The following is a 21,371-nucleotide window of genomic DNA, read 5'->3' on the forward strand; positions in this document are numbered from 1 at the left end:
AGGAAAAGGCTCTAGTGCAGGCAGATGCCAGAGTTTTTCCCCACTGCCAGAGTTATTCTCCACTGCTGGAGCATTTCCATGTGGCAAGAAAAGACTCCAGCAACAGGGAGGCAGTGAGACACTATACTGCTAAAAATAGCAGTATGGATGGGGTGGCACTACTTGGGCAAGTAGAGAGCCCTGTAGGGTATATACCCAGGTACATACTCACAGGGTTCAGGAGTGTCTTTACTCTCTTCACCTAAGCAGTGTCTCACACTGCTTTTTAGACCCATGCCAGGGGGCCATGTAGGGTATGTTACTCTACATGTTGCCAAAAGGAATGTAGACGTACAATGTAGACGTATCCTAAAGATCCTATGGCACGTTTTACAAGGAGAAGGCTATTAGCCTTGGTATATTGGATAAATTTCAATTTAAATAATAACATTCTTCCTACCTAACTTCTCCTATAGATTCAGTTGGATATAATCTTCTTCTTTACTTCTGATTGTAATTTGTTGGATAAAATGCTTTGGGATTCTTTTGGCTGAGAGGTACTACATAAACCTAAGAGGATATTTTAAAAAGCCTAAATTCCAGTAATGGTGGAGGCCTTCTGACAAGTTTCAACCTGTAATTAATTTTATTGCCAAGTTATAAACCATTGAAAATCTGTAAAGAGATGTCTGTAAATAGGAATGATGAAACAACTTTAATTGTATTGGCACTACTGGATGCTATTGTAATAGATAAAATGTGACATTTCTTACTCTAGCTAATGTTGCAGTCCAAACAGAAGCCAAAGACACACTTAAATCTTAGAGCTGCTGTAGCATGGTAGCAACACATGCTATATGAGCTGAAAGCATATTTCTCAACTGTGACATTTATATCAAAGACAACTCTTGCAACAAATGGGGGATATCTTTATATTTGTCATAATGGATGAAGTTATAAATGTAAATGGTTTGATTATAGAAAATCTTGTCAAAGAAAGTTGAGCTTTTATGTTAAAATACATTTTCCTGTTTTAAAAATTCTACAGCTGCATAAAGAACAAAACCAGGCTGATGAGGGATTATCAAAGCTTTTTATGCAAAATTAGAAACTGAGTTCATATACTGATGGGACACCAAATTACAACAAAATTATTTCTTGAAATACTCAGATACGTTATTTATCTTTAGAAACACAACTTTAGAAAAAGAAATTGTTGATGATACCAAAATATGAACAATTATTAATTAAATTTAAATGGTATGTATTATAAGGCTGTGTTTTTATATTACATACAAACGGTCTGGTGAGTTGTACTGTAAATACCATTCCAATTTTTCTCATCTTGTGGTTTCCATTGTCCCTAGAAATCTATTATATAAATCTGATTGTGTTTTTATTCATTTACCCATTTTCATTATTCATTTTCTCTTTAGGCTGGATTTTGCACTTATAGTAATAAAAAATATAAATTGTATGTTATAACACTGTATCATACCACAGCTATTCTGGGAGGAGGCTTATAGCTGCAGATGACTGATAAAACTGGTAGCTTAATCCATAAAATTGTAGCAGTTACTGTTCGATAATGATACTTGACAGAATTTCCTCTAGATAAGTTTTATCAAAAGAAACATATATTTGGAAGAAAAAACAAATAAATTAAAAACTTGACATTTCAACTTTTAAAATATTTTACGTAGTTAGAAATATTAGAAAGGTGTCACTGAAAAATAAGGTAGTACAAATACAGTAATCACAAAAAGAAAAGGAGTACTTGTGGCACCTTAGAGACTAACAAATTTATTTGAGCATAAGCTTTCGTGAGCTACAGCTCACTTCATCGGATGCATTCAGTGGAAAATACAGTGGGGAGATTTATATACACAGAGAACATGAAACAATGGGTATTATCATACACATTGTAAGGAGAGCGATCACTTAAGATGAGCTAATACCAGTAGGAGGGCGGGGGGGGGGGAACCTTTTGTAGTGATAATCAAGGTGGGCCATTTCCACCAAGAATGTCTTGTCAACTGCTGGAAATGGCCCACCTTGATTATCACTACAAAAGGTTTTCTTCCCCCCCTCTCCCCGCTCTCCTGCTGGTATTAGCTCATCTTAAGTGATCACTCTCCTTACAGTGTGTATGATAACACCCATTGTTTCATGTTCTCTGTGTATATAAATCTCCCCACTGTATTTTCCACTGAATGCATCCGATGAAGTGAGCTGTAGCTCACGAAAGCTTATGCTCAAATAAATTTGTTAGTCTCTAAGGTGCCACAAGTACTCCTTTTCTTTTTGCGAATACAGACTAATACGGCTGCTACTCGGAAACCAGTAATCACAAAGATATTTTTCACACTTACTAGCTCACTCATGGACGAGTGAGGATAAAAATAGTCTCCCATTGTCATGATTTGATGTTATAGCATATGAATATATTTAGTATAGGGTATTACATAAATACAAAAGAGATTAAGGCATTGCAAGTTCTTTGAAATTCTACATCTAATCACGGATATGCATTGTAGCTACAACAGAAAACATGAAATATGCAGCAGATTTTTACTAACTTTCTTTAGAAACATTGCTGCAGAAATCTAGCAACTTTGCAAGTCCATTATATAGCAATTTTGTGTTTTAGACCAAGTTGATCAGAACCCATGTAATTCTTACAAATGCAGTTATTTGTAACAGTGACTCAAAGGACATGCCCCCTGTTGGCCAAGCAAGGCCCTGCATGCACACCGCCCTCAGCTTGCTCTACTAGTGTTCAGAAATAAACCACTTGCCTCCAGAGTCTTTAAACAATACTCCCCTTCTCCTAGGGTTCAGTTTATTTAGTTCATGCAGCTTCCTTTAGGTTCACAAGTCTTAACAGCCCTGTTTCTTGGAGATAGGGGGTTTCAGTCAAGCTACTCTGTCCTTGGCACAGAAGGCCCACTGCTCCCCTTTTTGAGCTGTGCTCATTACCTCAGGCCAGCTGTGGCTTTCAACCAGCTTCTCATTCAGTTGGCCCCTTTCTCCAAATAGTCCCCAGATTCAGAGGATTCAGCTAATAACCTTCTCCTGGTGGTGTCTCTCTGAATATAGACAGCCCTCTACTTCCAGCTCATTCCCAATTGATTGGAAGAAAGGAGAGACTTGCCCCACACACTCTGCAAGACTTTTGGTCCCAGCCCCTTAAACAAACAGTAACTGACTTTCTCCAAATCATTACATATTCTGGGGACTTCCTCTCCACCAATACCTCATTTCCTAGATCTTTTGCATACATCAAAGCCTCCCAAAATCTTAAAGGGCCATGCCACGTAACCGGGATGAGCTCACTGCTAGGCACCTCTACCGATATGGGAGCAGACTATATCACAGTACAGTATGTAAAATAATATCAGAATATACATACCTGTTTAGCGATATTCTCTACAAATTTTGGTGATCTTTCCCTTAATAATGTTATAAGATCTTTATATATGTCACTTTTTCTCTCATAGTCAATATCATCTTTCTCCTTTTCTCTACCCTTAAAAAAGAACACAATTTTAAATTATTATTATTCTTCTCTTTCATAATAGATTTCCATCTGTAAGGTAAATACTGTTAAGAAACATAGGTCCCAAGCTTGCAATGATCTTCACACAACTGACCACTGTGCCAGCACAGAGCCCCAATGAATGCCAGTGGGGATTAGCAGGGGCCCCAGGGTCCACTCACATGGAGCTCATTGCAGGATCAGCATCTTAGACCCAGTCCTGCAAGTAGTTACTACTGCATGTGGTGCTTTGTGAGTAGTCCCATGGAAAGGGACTTAGGGACCATGGGGGGAAACCAAATAAACATAAGCCTCTAGTATGATGCAGGTTTCAGAGTAGCAGCTGTGTTAGTCTGTATTCGCAAAAAGAAAAGAAGTACTTGTGGCACCTTAGAGACTAACACATTTATTTGAGCATAAGCTTTCGTGAGCTACAGCTCACTTCATTGGATGCAGTGGCTAAGAAAGCTAAGATGTATAATCAGGGAAATAGCAAGTAGCAATGTGGAGGGGATATTACCACTGTATATGGCATTAGCAAGATTATTATTGGAATATTGTGTCCAGTTCTGGTGTTCATACTTTAAAACAGATAGTGACAAATTGGAAAGGATATAGAAAAGAGCTACAGCACTGATTTGAGATCTGGAAAGCCTGCCTTACAGTGAGAGTATACAGAAGCTCAATCTGTTTATAGTTGATCATAAAGAAGATTAAGAGGTGACTTAACAATGTTCTATAACTTCCTACATGGGGAGAAGATTTCTGACAGTAGAGTGCTCTTTAATTTAGCTGACATAAGCATAACAAGCGCTAATGGCTGGAAGCTAAAACTAGACAAATCCAGACTAGAAATAAAGCACACATTTTTGATAGTAATTAACCATTGGAAGAACTTAATTAAGGATGTGATTGAGTCTTTATCACTTGAAGTCTTAAAATCAAGAATGGATGTCTTTCTAAAAGATATGCTGTAGCTCAATCAGAAGTTATGGACTTGATGAAGGAATTACTGAGTGACATTTTATGGTTTGTGTTATGCAGGTCAGATTAGATGGTGCTAATGGCCCCTTCTGGCCACAAAATCTATTCATCTGTTATTTCAATGGGACTCATAGTAGTAAGAACTTCATCCAGTAGAATTTGTTTAGAAGATCATGTCCTTATTTATAGCTGGGGCAAAAAAAGTATGGGTTTTTTTCCTTAAAAAACTGAAATTTTGTGTAGGTTTTATTCGTTATTATATTTGTCCCAAACTTTTATATTTTTATACAAGCAATCATCATAAGAAGAGAGAAAAATAGTTTGGGACTGGGACTCAGGAAGGAGAGGGTGCAGTAACCTTGTGCAGTAACTGTAGTTCTTCAATATGTGTGTCCCTATGGGGGCTCCACTTTAGGTGACACGTACCCCGCATGCCTTCATTCAGAGATTTTTCATTAGCAGTGTCCGTTCAGCCTGCACATGTGTCCTACATGTCCTTGTGCTCCGCACCAGGTCTATATGGGACTGCACAGGCAAACCACCCTCTACTACAAAGTCTACCACAAAGTTCTACAAGGAAACTCTGAAGTACAGGGGAAGGAGGGCAGGTAGTGGAGCACCCATAGGGACATACATCTCAAAGAACTACAATTACTGCACAAGGTGAGTAACCTCTTCTTCTTTGAATAGTGTCCCTATGGTTGCTCCACTTCAGATGACTCCCGAGAGCAGTATACCCACAGCAAGGAAGGAGCTACAGAATCAGGTCCAGAAATGAAGACGGAGCTGCATAACCAACTGCCACACCAAATCTAGAGGCATGGACCAAGGCACAGTGCTTGGAGAAGGTATGTACTGAAGACCATGTAGTGGCTCTGCAGATACTGGAACATCTTTAAGTAATGCCATAGATGTTCATTGCAACCTAATAGAGAATGCTAATACCATGAAAGGAGGTTGAAAGCTGGCAACATATAACATGCATTAATACACCCAAAGATCCACCTTGATTGCCTCTGGGAGGAGAGTGTGGATCCTTTAGATCTGTCTGCAATGGAAACAAATAGTCTAGGAGACCTCTGAAATGGTTTGGTTTTGTCTATATAGAAGGCCATTGCTCTTCTGACACCTGAGGGATGGAAGGAAGTCTGCTGTTAGGAAGTATGTGGTTTTGTGGAAAAAAGGGTAAAAAAATGGTTTGATTAAGATGAAACTCAGATGACACCTTGGTATGAATTTAGGGGGTGGACATAAGAAAAGTTTGTCCTTGAACAAAATCATGAAAGGAGAGTCTGCCATTAAGGCCCAAATGTCTCAGACTCTTTGGGTTGATGTGAGGGCTACCAAAAAGGCCCGTCATCACAGACAGGTTCAGTAAGGAGCAGGTCACCTTTGGTTCACAGAGAGGACTTTTAAGACATCTGAGAACTCAACTAAGATCCCAAGATGGAATGGGGTCTTTCACTTGAGGGAAAACATTCCCCAATCCTTTGATGAACTTTTCAAGTTGCTGGGTGAGCAAACAAAAAGAACATTTTCACTGGAAAATGAAAGGCTGTTATGGCGGCCAAGTAAACCTTGACTGAGTTGGTTGATAATCCTCCTGCAACTGAAGAAAACAGGCAATCCAGGATAACCAAGAGTGGGGAAGATTTGGATGCGAGTCATGGACGTTCACATCAGTGGCTAAATTTCTTCCACTATTGAAGGTAAGTATTTTGGGTAGATTCTTTCCTACTGTTTAATAACACTTGTAGTACCTCCACAGAAAAGGCAGACTCTAGCCCAGTGGTGGGGAACCTGCAGCCCGCGGGCCACACGCGGCCAGCTTACATTGACCATCTGCAGGCACGGCTGCCTGCAGCTCCCAGTGGCCACAGTTTGCCATTCCCGGCCAATGGGAGCTGTGGGAAGCAGCGCGGGCTGCAGGGACATGCTGCCCGCCACTTCCCGCAGCTCCCATTGGCTGGGAACGGGGAACTGCAGCCACTGGAAGCTGCGGGTGGCTGTGCCTGCAGACAGTCAATGTAAACAAACTGTCTCACGACCCGCCACCAGATTATCCTGACAGGCCACGTGTGGCCCACAGGCCGCAGGTTGCCCACCACTGTTCTAGCCCCATGAAATATCGAGGAGCCATGTCTTCTGGCAGAGAACTCCTAGGTTGAGATGAAGCAATCTATCTTTCTTGGAAAAGAAGATGAGGGTAAGTGGAAGCTTTATTGCTGGACAGAGGGACAGGTGAAATAGGTAAGGATACTATGCTTGTCTCAATCATGTTGCAAGTACTAGAATAACCCTGGCTTTGTCCTGTCTGATTTTGTTCAGCACCCTCAATATCAGAGGCATTTGGGGAAATATGTAGAACAGTCTCTTTGTCCAAGGTAGGAGGAAGGCATCCCCCAGAGAATGGCATCCTAGATCCCCTCTTGACCAGAACAGACGACACTTCCAGTTTGTGAAAGTGGTGAAGTGGTCCACTGCTGGAAATCCCCAAATTTGAAATATGCCATGGAGGGTCCAAAAGTCCAACTCCCATTTGTAGTCATGGGAGAAATGCCCGCTGAGAGCAACAGACAGGGTGTTTTGAGTGCCAGGTAGCTACATTGCTGAAATGTGTATACAATGGATTATGCACCAGAGAGAGAGACCTTGCTCCTCGTTGCTGGTTGATATAAAACATACAGGCCACATTATCATAGAATCATAGAATATCAGGGTTGGAAGGGACCTCAGGAGGTCATCTAGTCCAACCCCCTGCTCAAAGCAGGACCAACACCCAACTAAATTATCCCAGCTAGGGCTTTGTCAAGCCTGACCTTAAAAACTTCTAAGGAAGGAGATTCCACCACCTCCCTAGGTAACTCATTCCAGTGTTTCACCACCCTCCTAATGAAAAAGTATTTCCTAATATCCAACCTAAACCTCCCCCTCTGCAACTTGAGACAATTACTCCTCGTTCTGTCGTCTGCTACCACTGAGAACAGTCTAGATCCATCCTCTTTGGAACCCCCTTTCAGGTAGTTGAAAGCAGCTATCAAATCCCGCCTCATTCTTCTCTTCCGTAGACTAAACATCCCCAGTTCCCTCAGCCTCTTCTCATAAGTCATGTGTTCCAGTCCCGTAATCATTTTTGTTGCCCTCCGCTGGACGTTTTCCAATTTTTCCACATCCTTCTTGTAGTGTGGGGCCCAAAACTGGACACAGTACTCCAGATGAGGCCTCACCAATGCCGAATAGAGGGGAACGATCATGTCCCTCGATCTGCTGGCAATGCCCCTACTTATACATCCCAAAATGCCATTGGCCTTCTTGGCAACAAGGGCACACTGTTGACTCATATCCAGCTTCTTGTCCACTGTAGCCCCTAGGTCCTTTTCTGCAGAAATGCTGCCTAGCCATTCGGTCCCTAGTCTGTAGCGGTGCATGGGATTCTTCCGTCCTAATTGCAGGACTCTGCACTTATCCTTGTTGAACCTCATCAGATTTCTTTTGGCCCAATCCTCCAATTTGTCTAGGTCCCTCTGTATCCTATCCCTACCCTCCAGCGTATCTACCTCTCCTCCCAGTTTAGTGTCATCTGCAAACTTCCTGAGGGTGCAATCCACACCATCCTCCAGATTATTTATGAAGATATTGAACCAAACCAGCCCGAGGACCGACCCTTGGGGCACTCCACTTGATACCAGCTGCCAACTAGACATGGAGCCATTGATCACTACCTGTTGAGCCCGATGATCTCGCCAGCTTTCTATCCACCTTATAGTCCATTCATCCAGCCCATACTTCTTTAACTTACTAGCAAGAATACTGTGGGAGACCGTGTCAAAAGCTTTGCTAAAGTCAAGGAACAACACGTCCACTGCTTTCCCCTCATCCACAGAGCCAGTTATCTCGTCATAGAAGGCAATTAGATTAGTCAGGCATGACTTGCCCTTGGTGAATCCATGCTGACTGTTCCTGATCACTTTCCTCTCCTCTAAGTGCTTCAGAATTGATTCCTTGAGGACCTGCTCTGTGATTTTATCTATTATAACCCTCATTGACTTGACTTGATGAGAGATAAAAAATGAAGGCAAGCATTTCTGATTGCCCTGAGTTCCAACAGGTTGATGTGAAGACTGCTTTCGTGAGGTGATCATCTTCCTGGATTGTACTGAAACATGCCCTCTCTCTCCACAGGGATGCATCCATCGTTATGGTGACTGTCAAATTCAGCTGGAGAAAAGGAATACCTGCACCAACGTTTGATGATCTTTCCACCGGCCTAGGGAATCTTCCACCTGAAGTGGAAATGAAACCTGTTTGTCTGAGCTTTGTTTATGAGTAGACTGTTCTGAGCCATCTCTGGAAGCAACAAAGGCATAACCTTGCATGATCTGTTATGTTGGGCACTGAGGAAATCAGATACTTAGGCTTGTACGGTACCAAGGAACCTGTTAGGGGAGGCACTGGAAAGTAGAGCCATATTCAATGGTACCAGACTGGAGGAATGTCTTTCCTTGCCATCTTTATCATGTCCAGATACTACCTAAGATCTCTCGGAGCCACGTTTGCTCTTAGAAGAGCTTTGGGGTTTTCCAGTCCTGCCAGTATGCCAGTCCCTTCGCCTCTAAGACACCAGGTTGAGAGGTCAACGTTTCTGAGTCGGTCTACCTACTGGTAGATCAAGGTCTTTTTGGAGTAGATTCCTTATGAAGGACGTTAGAGCTCCTCTTCCTGGGACCCTCTGAGGAGGTCTCTGGAATTTTCCCCTTTCTGGGGGAGTGCTGAGCCAAGGTCAATGGGGCACTGGATCAACCCGGAGACTGCATAGGGGCATGCTCCTGACCAGGCTCTCAAGTGGGATGAAGGGAACCCTCGATCATTCACAACCTCAACTTCATCTCCTGATTCTTCCATGCCCTGGACTTAAAGGCCAGACAGAAGTTACACTTCTGTGGGATGTGTTACTCTGCTAGGCACTAAAAGCACTTGGAGTGGCCATCTCTAATTGGGATGGCCACTTGGCAAGGCAGCATTTAAACCCTGGTGAGCCAGGAAAGCATGCCTTCCCAAAGGGAAGGAAGAGGATAAAACAAACCTCTCAACTACTAAAATAAGCTAAACTAAAAAACTAACAGAATAGATCAGGGGTGAGTAAACTACGGCCTTTGGGCTGCATCCAGCCCATCAGACGTTTTAATCTGGTCCTCAATCTCCCGCCAGGGAGCAGGATCAGGGGCTTGCCCCACTCCACATGTGCTGTGGCTCTGCACAGCTCCCAGAAGCAGCGGCAAGTCCCCCCTCTGGCTCCCACTCATAGGAGCAGCCAGGGGGCTCCACATGCTGCCCCTGCCCCAGGCGCCACCCCCGCAGCTCCCATTAGCTGGGAACCGCTGCCAATGGAAGCTGCAGGGGTGGTGCCTGCAGATGACGCAGTGCGCAGAGCTGCCTAGCCACGCCTCTGGGTAGGAGCCAGAAGGGGGACATGCCGCTGCTTCCGGAAGCTGCTTGAAGTAAGCACCCCTGACTTCTTCCCACGCCCCAATCGCCTGCCCCACCCCTAATCCCCCTCCCGCCCTCCGAATTCCTTGGTCCCAGCCTGGAGCACCCTCCTGCACCCCAAATCTCTCATCCCCAGCCCCACCACCCCCAGCTGGAGCCCTCCCCTCCCCACACTCCAACCCCGTGCTTTAGCCCTGAGCCCCCTCCTGCACCTTGAACTCCTCATTTCTGGCTCCACCCCAGAACCTGCAACCCCAGCCAAAGCCCTCACCCCCTCCTGCACCCAACCTCAAATTCTGTGAGCATTCATGGCCCACCATACAATCTCCATACCCAGATGTGGCCCTTGGACCACAAAGTTTGCCCAGCCCTGGACTAAACTAAACTCAGCTAACAACTAGGAAAAATTTTTAGCAGAGGCAAGCTCAAGGCAGATATGCTAAAATTCAATCTCAGGCTGAGGCAGCTGAGAAGGAACTGAGGGAAGTTCACCCATGCAGCATTATATAGCCTTGGTGCAGAGCATGAGGACTTGCAGGCACATGCGTGGGCCAAATGGACACTCCTAATGAAAATCTCCAATTAAAGGTGCGGGGAAAACACACACCCAAAGTGGAGCACTCATAGGGACAGTACTTGAAGAAGAAATGTGTGTCTACTCCCTGCTCTCTCATGGACTTCCTATGTGAATTTGGGCAAGACACTTAAGACTGTTACTGAGTTTCCACTAAAAGTCTGACTTTTCCCACCCCTCTAAAATCCACAAACAAAGGAATATCAGAATCAAAAGTAGTGAGTTGGGTTTGTGGCTGAGATAAATAAGTTTGTACAAGGAATTCCTGAATTCTGACACCTTAAATATAACACTGTCCCTCAGAGTCCAAAGAGTTAGCAAACTTTTTTTTGCTACTGTGTAGACACTTCGCCCCCAGTCACTTCAATGGAAGTGCTTGCATGCTTAAAGATAAGCACATTCATAGGTGTTTGTTGAATTGGGCATAAGGGTAACTTTTCAAGTTTAAGTTATTAGACTCTAATTTTAAAGGTTATTAACCTTTTAAAATAGTAACATCAGAATGAGTCATACAGAGATCCTGAGCTAATTTTGAGTGATGTTTATTTATGGTTAATTGATGATGTTTACATATGAAAGTAATATCACTGAACTGAACCCAACGGGACTACTCACATGCATGAAATTACAAATGTGTGTTTTTGCAGGGTTGGGTCTAAAAGACAGAGAAGACACAAAATTTGAGGAAAGCCAAAAGTTGACATTATACTGGGTCTTTCACTTCTAATTATTATTATTATGAACTCAAGTAGAATAACACCCCAGCCATATTGCTAGGTAGTTAGATTAATGTTTCTGATAAGATTATTATTGGAATGATTACAACAATGCATCAGATTGTATTACGATGGCTTTCCTAGCTAACACAAAGGTTTTTTTAAAAGTGAAAATGTAGATTATGGACAATATGATATAATTCAGAAAGAATGTAATGGTACGCATCTTGCCATTCTTCAGGATTCATTAACAGATCTGTTTCATACTCAACTTCCTCTAATAGCTAGATATAGTGAAAAGAATGTGCAAAACAAGCATTTTATGTGCTGCTTCACACATGTGGTAACAAAGTAAATTTACAAGTGAAGTGTAAACCACTAGAATTCACTGTTCAGGCAACAGCAGAAAAAGAAATAATGACCTATAGTCAAAACGTAAAAAATATATGGCATCATGCCATGATTATTTTCTCTCTTTCTGCAGTGCCACTAAAGTAACTCTTCAGCTCTTGGTTGAATGCAACTGCCCTAAATCCTCAGGTAGGACTCACCCATTTTTACAAACTCGTTTCTTTTATCCCAGATTTGAGTTTTTGTGTTACTTACTCCATTTAAAAACACTCCTGCTGTGCTGCAAGTGATGTACAAAGGATCAGTGTCATGTGGTTTAACAATCAAATAACAAATTTCCCCATGGACTTGTCTCCAAGGTGGGGCTCGACATCCATTGGAGAATTCATAATCTGCAACAATAGTGTTTTTGTTATTTTTAAAAATATATTGCTATTTCTAATAATAAGACCTGAATGGATTTTTAATTATAAAATTCATACAAATTAAGGTCCCAGTCCTACAACTCTTACTTATGTCAACAGTCCAAACTCATTTAGGACTTGATCCTGCAAAGTGGTGAGAATTCCAGCCTGATCCAACAAACCACTTAAACACCCGTGCAGCACTTATCAGGATCAAGCCCTTAATTAGTCCGACTGAATTCAATGAGACATGAATAGGGATTATTTATGTAAATCAAGGTTGAAGAATTCAGCTCCATATCTGTAGGTACATGTTGTTCTATATTATTACTTAAAAATAGAAATACACATTTTAAATCAGTAAGAGATAATGAATTTATTTTAATATCTACATTAAAAATAAAATTTATTATATTTAATGTATAGGTGTAAATGTCAAACATGATCAAACAAAAACATAAAAGGTAGAATTTTAACCTGATATATATTCAAGAGATTCCAGCACGGTATCTTCTCCTTCTCCAGAGAAATGTTTCAGCAGATCCACTTCATTTTTTACAGCAGCTGGAGTTAATCTCACCTCTCTGTAATTAATAGAAAATGGTCTAAAAATCTAATAATAAAAAATAGATTTTCAAAAAATAAGACAATTGTATAAAGGGATTTTGCTCTTTCCTTTCACTAGTTTCAGAGTAGTAGGAAAAACAACTAAAAATATGCAAATAGCTATTTAGTGAAATTTTAGCTTCACAACTAAAATGAAACTGATATAACTCTTCGACAAATTCAGTATCTTTTGTGTGCTTTCATAACTAAATGAACAACTCTATTAAAAAGTTTTAATTGCTAGTGTATTATTTATTTATATAAATTATATTGAGTTACTTTCAAATACAGAACATATGTCCTTCATGCATAGAAATGTATACACACACACACACACAAACACACACACACACACATTTATACTCATATTGTTAAACCTCCAGAAAACATCTTTCATTTCAGCAACTTTTCCTGGTTTTCATAAATCAATAAAGATAATTACTTTCATATCTTTTTGAATGATTTCTTCATATCACACCAAAAGCACATGTTTTGGGTTAAAATGAATTTAATTTAAAAACAAAACAAAAAAATTACTGGCTAAAAATGGACAGTTTCATTTGCAATGTACTTACTGTGAAATACGTTTTAAAGAACTGTTAAGTAGTTGCATATCCAGCTGTTGAAGAAGAAGAGATATCTTCATTTTAATCTCTGTATCAGGATCATCATCTTTTTTCATTCTGTCCAGCAAGCGCAGCATAGACATATCTTCTCCTTCAATGGTCCCATATCCTGGGCCAAGAATTTTCACTATAGGATCTCTATTGGCTGTAAATGAGAAACATTATCAATATAAAAATAATGGTACTTTAAAACCGATTTTAAAGGATTTTTAAAATCCTTCACTGCCAAAGCATTTTAACAATGGTAACTTATAATATGAACTCATATTTAATTTTAAACGATAGATAATGGGTTCCTTAACATGTTTAAAATGTTACTGTTTTATCTTGTAGGAATAAATGATTTCACATCACTTTATTGTGATTTGAAATACATTAATATATCAGTTTTTAACAATATGAAAACAAAATTCAGGTAAAACAAATAAATAATAAACAGGAGCTGTCTTTTGGTGAATAAACATTTAGATTTATTGAATCGAGAGGTAAATATCAAACTCTCTTTTGGGTCAGTATTTACCTTCAGGGATAATAAAATTGGATGATGACCCAAACATCAAGTCAATGGGCTCAATTCACAGAAAAGCCATCATTACGGAAGTTTGATTTAGTGTAAAACAATGTCTTAAAAGATTTGTTGGCAACACTCCCAATGAGTCTATAAAAGGCCCAGCTATCACTTGCTCAGGATTGCCAGCTGTCCTTTTCAGTGACCAGTGACACGACTGTGTGTCAGCTGGTTTTATAAACTCCTCTTGTTCTCAGTAGCCCAATAAGTGACAGTATTCTTACACAGATGCACAGCAGTTGCTGGCTCACACTGAAGCATGATCCCTGTGTATGCCTTTGCTGTGTGGACATTTTACAAATCAGGCGCAATCCATCTGTGACTGCATCAGAATTATAGCTAACTTGTTTTCTACCAATTTCACAAACAAATGTTACTCCGATCTTGCACTCCCATAGGTGTCTAATTTAGTACACTTAGGTGCTTTTTATTCAGTTTGTATACAAGGAACTGGATAGGACCCAATAACTATGCTGTTACATATTTTCTAAAAGTGCTCATCAGAAAGATCTGAAAATGTTCACAGCCATTAACTTCCTAAGCATAACATATTTTTGTTGGTTATTTTAATAAATTAACATTATAAAAGCAAGATTACCTTAAAAGTACAGAAAAAAACTATTATTAGCTTCTGAGGACACATTTAGTATGCCAAGATTTGAATATATGATCTGCTATAATTGTTGAGGTACCAGTCAGTATACATGTATCTTTATATGTAATTCCATGTTAACATTATTCCAGAGCTCTATATTACTGACTTCAGTGAAGATAAAAAAATAAAAAATAGAAGTTTGCTGGTTCATCACATCACTGTTTTCAACCAATCCCTCATAAGCCAAAATTTGTACTAAATAAAATGTAACGTATGTGTTTCTTTCTTTATTTTTTTAAACATTAAAATTCAAGGGCAAGAGAGAAAAAAAATAACCTTCAAGGCATGCCTGTGCTTCCTTTAACTTTTTTTCCATAGCTACATGTAGCAAACGAGAGAGTTGGCCAAAACTGCGTACTCTGATAGTTGAGTCACTGAGGAGAAGCAGTGGTTGATCATCTTTGTCTCTTTCTTCTGACTGAACGGTTGTTCCACTAGAAGAATAAAATGATACTTCATAAAGAAAGAACTTTTATTAAAGGAAAATTTTAGGTAGAGTCCAACTCTGAGAATGCTGCTCAAAGCTCTTAATCAAAAATGGACCTTGTCTCCTAATTTACATCCCTCTTTCTAATTACTAATAGACCATGTTGACTTGCAAAATCAAAAGAGTTCCCAGAAACAAATGTTAGGCTGCTGTACCTTACTTACCAAACTAAGGTCTATCAGTGAAATATATATTAATATATTACAGCTGACAACAGAAATATGCATAAGAATATAAGAACGGCCATTCATGATTTCATAGACCACTATCATATCCCCCCTAGTCTCTCTTCTACTGAAGAATCCTAGTCTTTTTAAAATCTCATCTCATGGAAGCTGTTCCATACCTCTCATCATTTTCTCTGCCCTTCTCGGCACCTTTTCCAATTCTACTATACCTTTTTTCAGATGGGGAACCTGAATTGCATGCAGTATTCAAGGTGTGGGCATACCACAGATTTATACAGTGGTATTATGATATTTCTGCTTTATTATCTATCCCTTTCCTAATAGTTCCTAACATTCTGTCTGCCACTGGACATTGAATGGATGTTTTCAAAAAAAGTATCCACAGTGACTCCTAGCTCTCTTTCTCAAGTGGTAACAGCTAATTTAGATCCATCATTTTGTATGTATAGTTGAGGTTATTTTTTCCAATGTGCACAACTTTGCTCTTAGCAACACTGAATTTCAGCTGCCATTTTGTTGTCCACTCACTCAGTTTTGTGAAATTCCTTTGTAACTCTTCCCAGTCAGCTTTGGACTTAACTATCTTGGGTAATTTTGGGTAACATCTGCAAACTTTGCCACCTCATTGTTCACCCCCTTTTCAAGATTGTTTATGAATATGTTGAACAGCACAAGTCTCAATACAGCTCCTTGGGGGATCACACTATTTACCTCTCTCAATTGTGTAAATTAACCACTTATTCCTACTCTTTGTTTCCTATCTTTTAACTAGTTACCAATCCATGAGAGGACCTTCCCTCTTATCCCATGACTGCTTACTTTGCTTAATAGCCTTTGGTGAGGGACCTTGTCAAAAGCTTTCTGAAAGTCCAAGTACACTATATCCACCAGATCACCTTTGTCCACATACTTGTGGACCCACTCAGAATCATAGAATCATAGAATATCAGGGTTGGAAGGGACCTCAGGAGGTCATCTAGTCCAACCCCCTGCTCAGAGCAGGATCAACACCCAACTAAATCATCCCAGCCAGGGCTTTGTCAAGCCTGACCTTAAAAACTTCCAAGGAAGGAGATTCTACCACCTTCCTAGGTAACGCATTCCAGTGTTTCACCACCCTCCTAGTGAAAAAGTTTTTCCTAATATCCAACCTAAACCTCCCCCACTGCAACTTGAGACCATTACTCCTTGTCCTGTCCTCTTCTACCACTGAGAATAGTCTAGAACCATCCTCTCTGGAATTACCTCTCAGGTAGTTGAAAGCAGCTATCAAATCCCCCCTCATTCTTCTCTTCTGCAGACTAAACAATCCCAGTTCCCTCAGCCTCTCCTCATAAGTCATGTGTTCCAGACCCCTAATCATTTTTGTTGCCCTTCGCTGGACTCTCTCCAATTTATCCACATCCTTCTTGTAGTGTGGGGCCCAAAACTGGACACAGTACTCCAGATGAGGCCTCACCAATGTCGAATAGAGGGGAACGATCACGTCCCTCGATCTGCTCGCTATGCCCCTACTTATACATCCCAAAATGCCATTGGCCTTCTTGGCAACAAGGGCACATTGCTGACTCATATCCAGCTTCTCGTCCACTGTCACCCCTAGGTCCTTTTCCGCAGAACTGCTGCCTAGCCATTCGGTCCCTAGTCTGTAGCGGTGCATTGGGTTCTTCCGTCCTAAGTGCAGGACCCTGCACTTATCCTTATTGAACCTCATCAGATTTCTTTTGGCCCAATCCTCCAATTTGTCTAGGTCCCTCTGTATCCTATCCCTGCCCTCCAGCGTATTTACCACTCCTCCTAGTTTAGTATCATCCGCAAATTTGCTGAGAGTGCAATCCACACCATCCTCCAGATCATTTATGAAGATATTGAACAAAACCGGCCCCAGGACCAACCCCTGGGGCACTCCACTTGCCACCGGCTGCCCACTAGACATGGAGCCATTGATCACTACCCGTTGAGCCCGACAATCTAGCCAACTTTCTACCCACCTTATAGTGCATTCATCCAGCCTATACTTCTTTAACCTGCTGACAAGAATACTGTGGGAGACCGTGTCAAAAGCTTTCTAAAATCAAGAAACAATACATCTACTGCTTTCCCTTCATCCACAGAACCAGTAATTTCATCATAGAAGGCGATTAGATTAGTCAGGCATGACCTTCCCTTGGTGAATCCATGCTGACTGTTCCTGATCACTTTCCTCTCATGTAAGTGCTTCAGGATTGATTCTTTGAGGACCTGCTCCATGATTTTTCCGGGGACTGAGGTGAGGCTGACTGGCCTGTAGTTCCCAGGATCCTCCTTCTTCCCTTTTTTAAAGATTGGCACTACATTAGCCTTTTTCCAGTCATCTGGGACTTCCCCCGTTCGCCACGAGTTTTCAAAGATAATGGCCAATGGCTCTGCAATCACATCTGCCAATTCCTTTAGCACTCTCGGATGCAACTCGTCCGGCCCCATGGACTTGTGCACGTCCAGCTTTTCTAAATAGTCCCTAACCACCTCTTTCTCCACAGAGGGCTGGCCATCTACTTCCCATGCTGTGATGCCCAGCGCAGCTGTCTGGGAGCTGACCTTGTTAGTGAAGACAGAGGCAAAAAAAGCATTGAGTACATTAGCTTTTTCCACATCCTCTGTCACTAGGTTGCCTCCCTCATTCAGTAAGGGGCCCACACTTTCCTTGGCTTTCTTCTTGTTGCCAACATAGCTGAAGAAACTCTTCTTGTTACTCTTGACATCTCTTGCTAGCTGCAGCTCCAGGTGCGATTTGGCCCTCCTGCATGCCCGAGCAATATTTTTATACTCTTCCCTGGTCATATGTCCAACCTTCCACTTCTTGTAAGCTTCTTTTTTAATGTTTAAGATCCACTAGGATTTCACCGTTAAGCCAAGCTGGTCGCCTGCCATATTTACTATTCTTTCGACACATTGGGATGGTTTGTCCCTGTAACCTCAACAGGGATTCCTTGAAATACAGCCAGCTCTCCTGGACTCCTTTCCCCTTCATGTTAGTCCCCCAGGGGATCCTACCCATCCGTTCCCTGAGGGAGTCGAAGTCTGCTTTCCTGAAGTCCAGGGTCTGTATCCTGCTGCTTACCTTTCTTCCCTGTGTCAGGATCTTGAACTCAACCAACTCATGGTCACTGCCTCCCAAATTCCCATCCACTTTTGCTTCCCCCACTAATTCTTCCCGGTTTGTAAGCAGCAGGTCAAGAAAAGCTCCCCCCTAGTTGGCTCCTCTAGTACTTGCACCAGGAAATTGTCCCCTACGCTTTCCAAAAACTTCCTGGATTGTCTATGCACCGCTGTATTGCTCTCCCAGCAGATATCAGAAAAATTAAAGTCACCCATGAGAACCAGGGTGTGCGATGTAGTAGCTTCTGCGAGTTGCCGGAAGAAAGCCTCATCCACCTCATCCCCCTGGTCCGGTGGTCTATAGCAGACTCCCACCACTACCTCACCCTTGTTGCTCACACTTCTAAACTTAATCCAGAGACACTCAGGTTTTTCTGAAGTTTCGTACCGGAGCTCTGAGCAGTCATACTGCTCCCTTACATACAGTGCTACTCCCCCACCTTTTCTGCCCTGCCTGTCCTTCCTGAACAGTTTATAACCATCCATGACAGTACTCCAGTCATGTGAGTTATCCCACCAAGTCTCTGTTATTCCAATCACGTCATAATTCCTTGACATCACCAGGACCTCCAGTTCTCCCTGCTTGTTTCCAAGGCTTTGTGCATTTGTATATAAGCACTTGAGATAACCTGCTGATCGCCCCTCATTCTCAGTATGAGGCAGGAGTCCTCCCCTCACAGATGTTCCTGCCTGTGCTTCCTCCCGGTATCCCACTTTCCCACTTACCTCAGGGCTTTGGTCTCCTTTCCCCGGTGAACCTAGTTTAAAGCCCTCCTCACTAGGTTAGCCAGCCTGCTCGCAAAGATGCTCTTCCCTCTCTTCGTAAGGTGGAGCCCGTCTCTGCCCAGCACTCCTCCTTCATGGAACACCATCCCATGGTCAAAGAATCCAAAGCCTTCTCTCCAACACCACCTGCGTAGCCATTCATTGACTTCCACGATTCGACGGTCCCTACCCAGGCCTTTTCCTTCCACGGGGAGGATGGACGAGAAGACCACTTGCGCCTCAAACTCCTTTATCCTTCTTCCCAGAGCCACGTAGTCCGCAGTGATCTGCTCAAGGTCATTCTTGGCAGTATCATTGGTGCCCACGTGGAGAAGCAGGAAGGGATAGCGATCCAAGGGCTTGATGAGTCTCGGCAGTCTCTCCGTCACATCGCGAATCTTAGCCCCTGGCAAGTAGCAGGCTTCTCAGTTTTCCCGGTCAGGGCGGCAGATAGATGACTCAGTCATCATAGAATTCTCATAGATTGATGAGGCATGATTTTCCTTTATACAAGGAATGTTTATCTATGTGTCTGATAATTCTGTTCTTTACTATAGTTTCAACCAATTTGCCTCATGCTGAAGTTAGGTATAACAGCCTGTAATTGCCAGGATTGCCTCTGGAGCCTTTTTAAAAAATAGGCGTTACATTAGCTACCCTTCAGTTATCTGGTACACAGGCTGATTTAAGCAGTAGGTTACATATTAGTTAGTAGTGCTGCAATTTCATATCTGAGTCCCTTCAGAAATCTTGGGTGAATACTATCTGGTCATGGTGACTTATTACTGTTTAATTTATCAGTTTATCTAAAAAAGTGTAACTGCCCTTCTCTTTTCAAAGCGTAGCACAGTTCCTTTAACATGGCTTGGCTCAACTATCTTGTAACTGGGTGTACCAATACATCTATAATTATAGTGCGGACAGAACCCTATGGGTACAACTACGTAGGACTTTTTTGAATTGTTTTTTGCATCTCACCTCAACGTAAGATGACTGAGGGTATGTCTACACAGCAATTAGACACCCGCAGCTGACCTGTGCTATTCCAACTCAGACTCATGGGGCTTGGGCTTTGGGGCTGTGGGGCCCTGCCACATTGCAGGGTGCTAGAGCCCAGGCTCCAGCCTGAACCCAGAAGTCTACACAGCAATGAAACAGCCCTGCAGGCCAAGCCCCGCAAGCCCAAGTCAGCTGGCCTGGGCCAGCTGCAGGTGTCTAGTTGCTGTGTAGACATACCCACAGTGGTAAAACACCTGTACCTGGTCTACACTAGTGCCTCCTTTATTGCTGGCCTGGCAGGCCTGCACCAGCACTAGACATAGGGTGTGAAAATTCCTAGAATAGACAAAGGCAAATATATTTGCCCCACTTCAGTAAGAAACTGGAGATTAGGTTTCAACACACAGCTGTAAAGTCACAATCTAGGTGCTACAAATATTTTCAGAGTCCTTTAGGGGAAAAGTTATAAATCAGAACACAAAATGTCCCATGTAACAAACTAGGAGAAAACAAATACAATGAAAAGAGCACAATTTTTTTTCTTTGCAGTTTGTCTTTAATATGTTTATAAACCACTGCCTTTCAGACCTACCTGATCTCATAACCTAATTCAAATCCTGAATAATCCAGTTGTGTTTTCCATTCAAGTGGTTCTCTGAAGACAAATGCTGCTTCTTGAGGATGTCTAGAGCTGAAGCTCTCTGCAAACTTAATTATGTCATTTAGAAGAGATTCATTCAAAGGGGTGATTTCTAGTGTGCCAGTTCCAGAACCAGCCGAGGTCCATTGAGCTGCTCTTGTCAGTGCCACTCCCATGGTTTCAGCTACTATCAACGATGTGTGCCTTAGCAAATAAATAGTTTATTCTTTAAATATGTTTAAGATCCCAAGCTATTAAAAGAATACATTTGTAGACTTAATATTTAGCAATAAGCATCTTTGGGTCTGATTCAGTTATTTCAGTGGAGTTACACCAGCAATGCGGGGCATAGGCTTGCTAATGATATATTAAAAAGAATGAGGCTGCTTGGGGAAAATTCAATTTATACTTCTGTTAATTAACCATACTAATAACTTTTCAAAAAGTGCAAAGCAAATAAGTTCTGTTCTGTTTGCAATGGGCTTAAGAGATGTTTTTGTCATCTTTAGGGTCCTTCGTTTTCGGTTTTTATTTTAATTTTGCCTGGGAATTTATTGATTGAAATTACTACAAAAACAAAAACAGGTGAAAATCAGTGCAAAAAACTATTAATAAGTTTGCTCGGTAAATATCAGGGTTTATTTTGGTGGATGGAAGGATAGAGTA

The 21,371-nt window shown here is 41.7% G+C and overlaps 1 protein-coding gene across 1 annotated transcript in view; it reads right to left on the bottom strand.

Moving 5' to 3' along the window:
* The window catches only part of ODAD2 (outer dynein arm docking complex subunit 2), a 191,105-nt gene that overhangs the window by 167,305 nt on the left and 2,429 nt on the right, over window positions 1-21,371 (bottom strand). Inside the window, exons 2-7 of the mRNA XM_037890904.2 lie at window positions 20,658-20,909; window positions 14,765-14,922; window positions 13,215-13,410; window positions 12,511-12,617; window positions 11,885-12,021; window positions 3,392-3,508 (exon numbers count right to left, since the gene is read on the bottom strand). Coding sequence (XP_037746832.1) covers window positions 3,392-3,508; window positions 11,885-12,021; window positions 12,511-12,617; window positions 13,215-13,410; window positions 14,765-14,922; window positions 20,658-20,881 — 939 coding nt within the window. The 5' untranslated portion in view covers window positions 20,882-20,909. The remainder of the gene's footprint in view (window positions 1-3,391; window positions 3,509-11,884; window positions 12,022-12,510; window positions 12,618-13,214; window positions 13,411-14,764; window positions 14,923-20,657; window positions 20,910-21,371) is intronic.

This window comes from Chelonia mydas, chromosome 2, assembly GCF_015237465.2.
Source record: "Chelonia mydas isolate rCheMyd1 chromosome 2, rCheMyd1.pri.v2, whole genome shotgun sequence".
Lineage (NCBI taxonomy): Eukaryota > Metazoa > Chordata > Testudines > Cheloniidae > Chelonia > Chelonia mydas.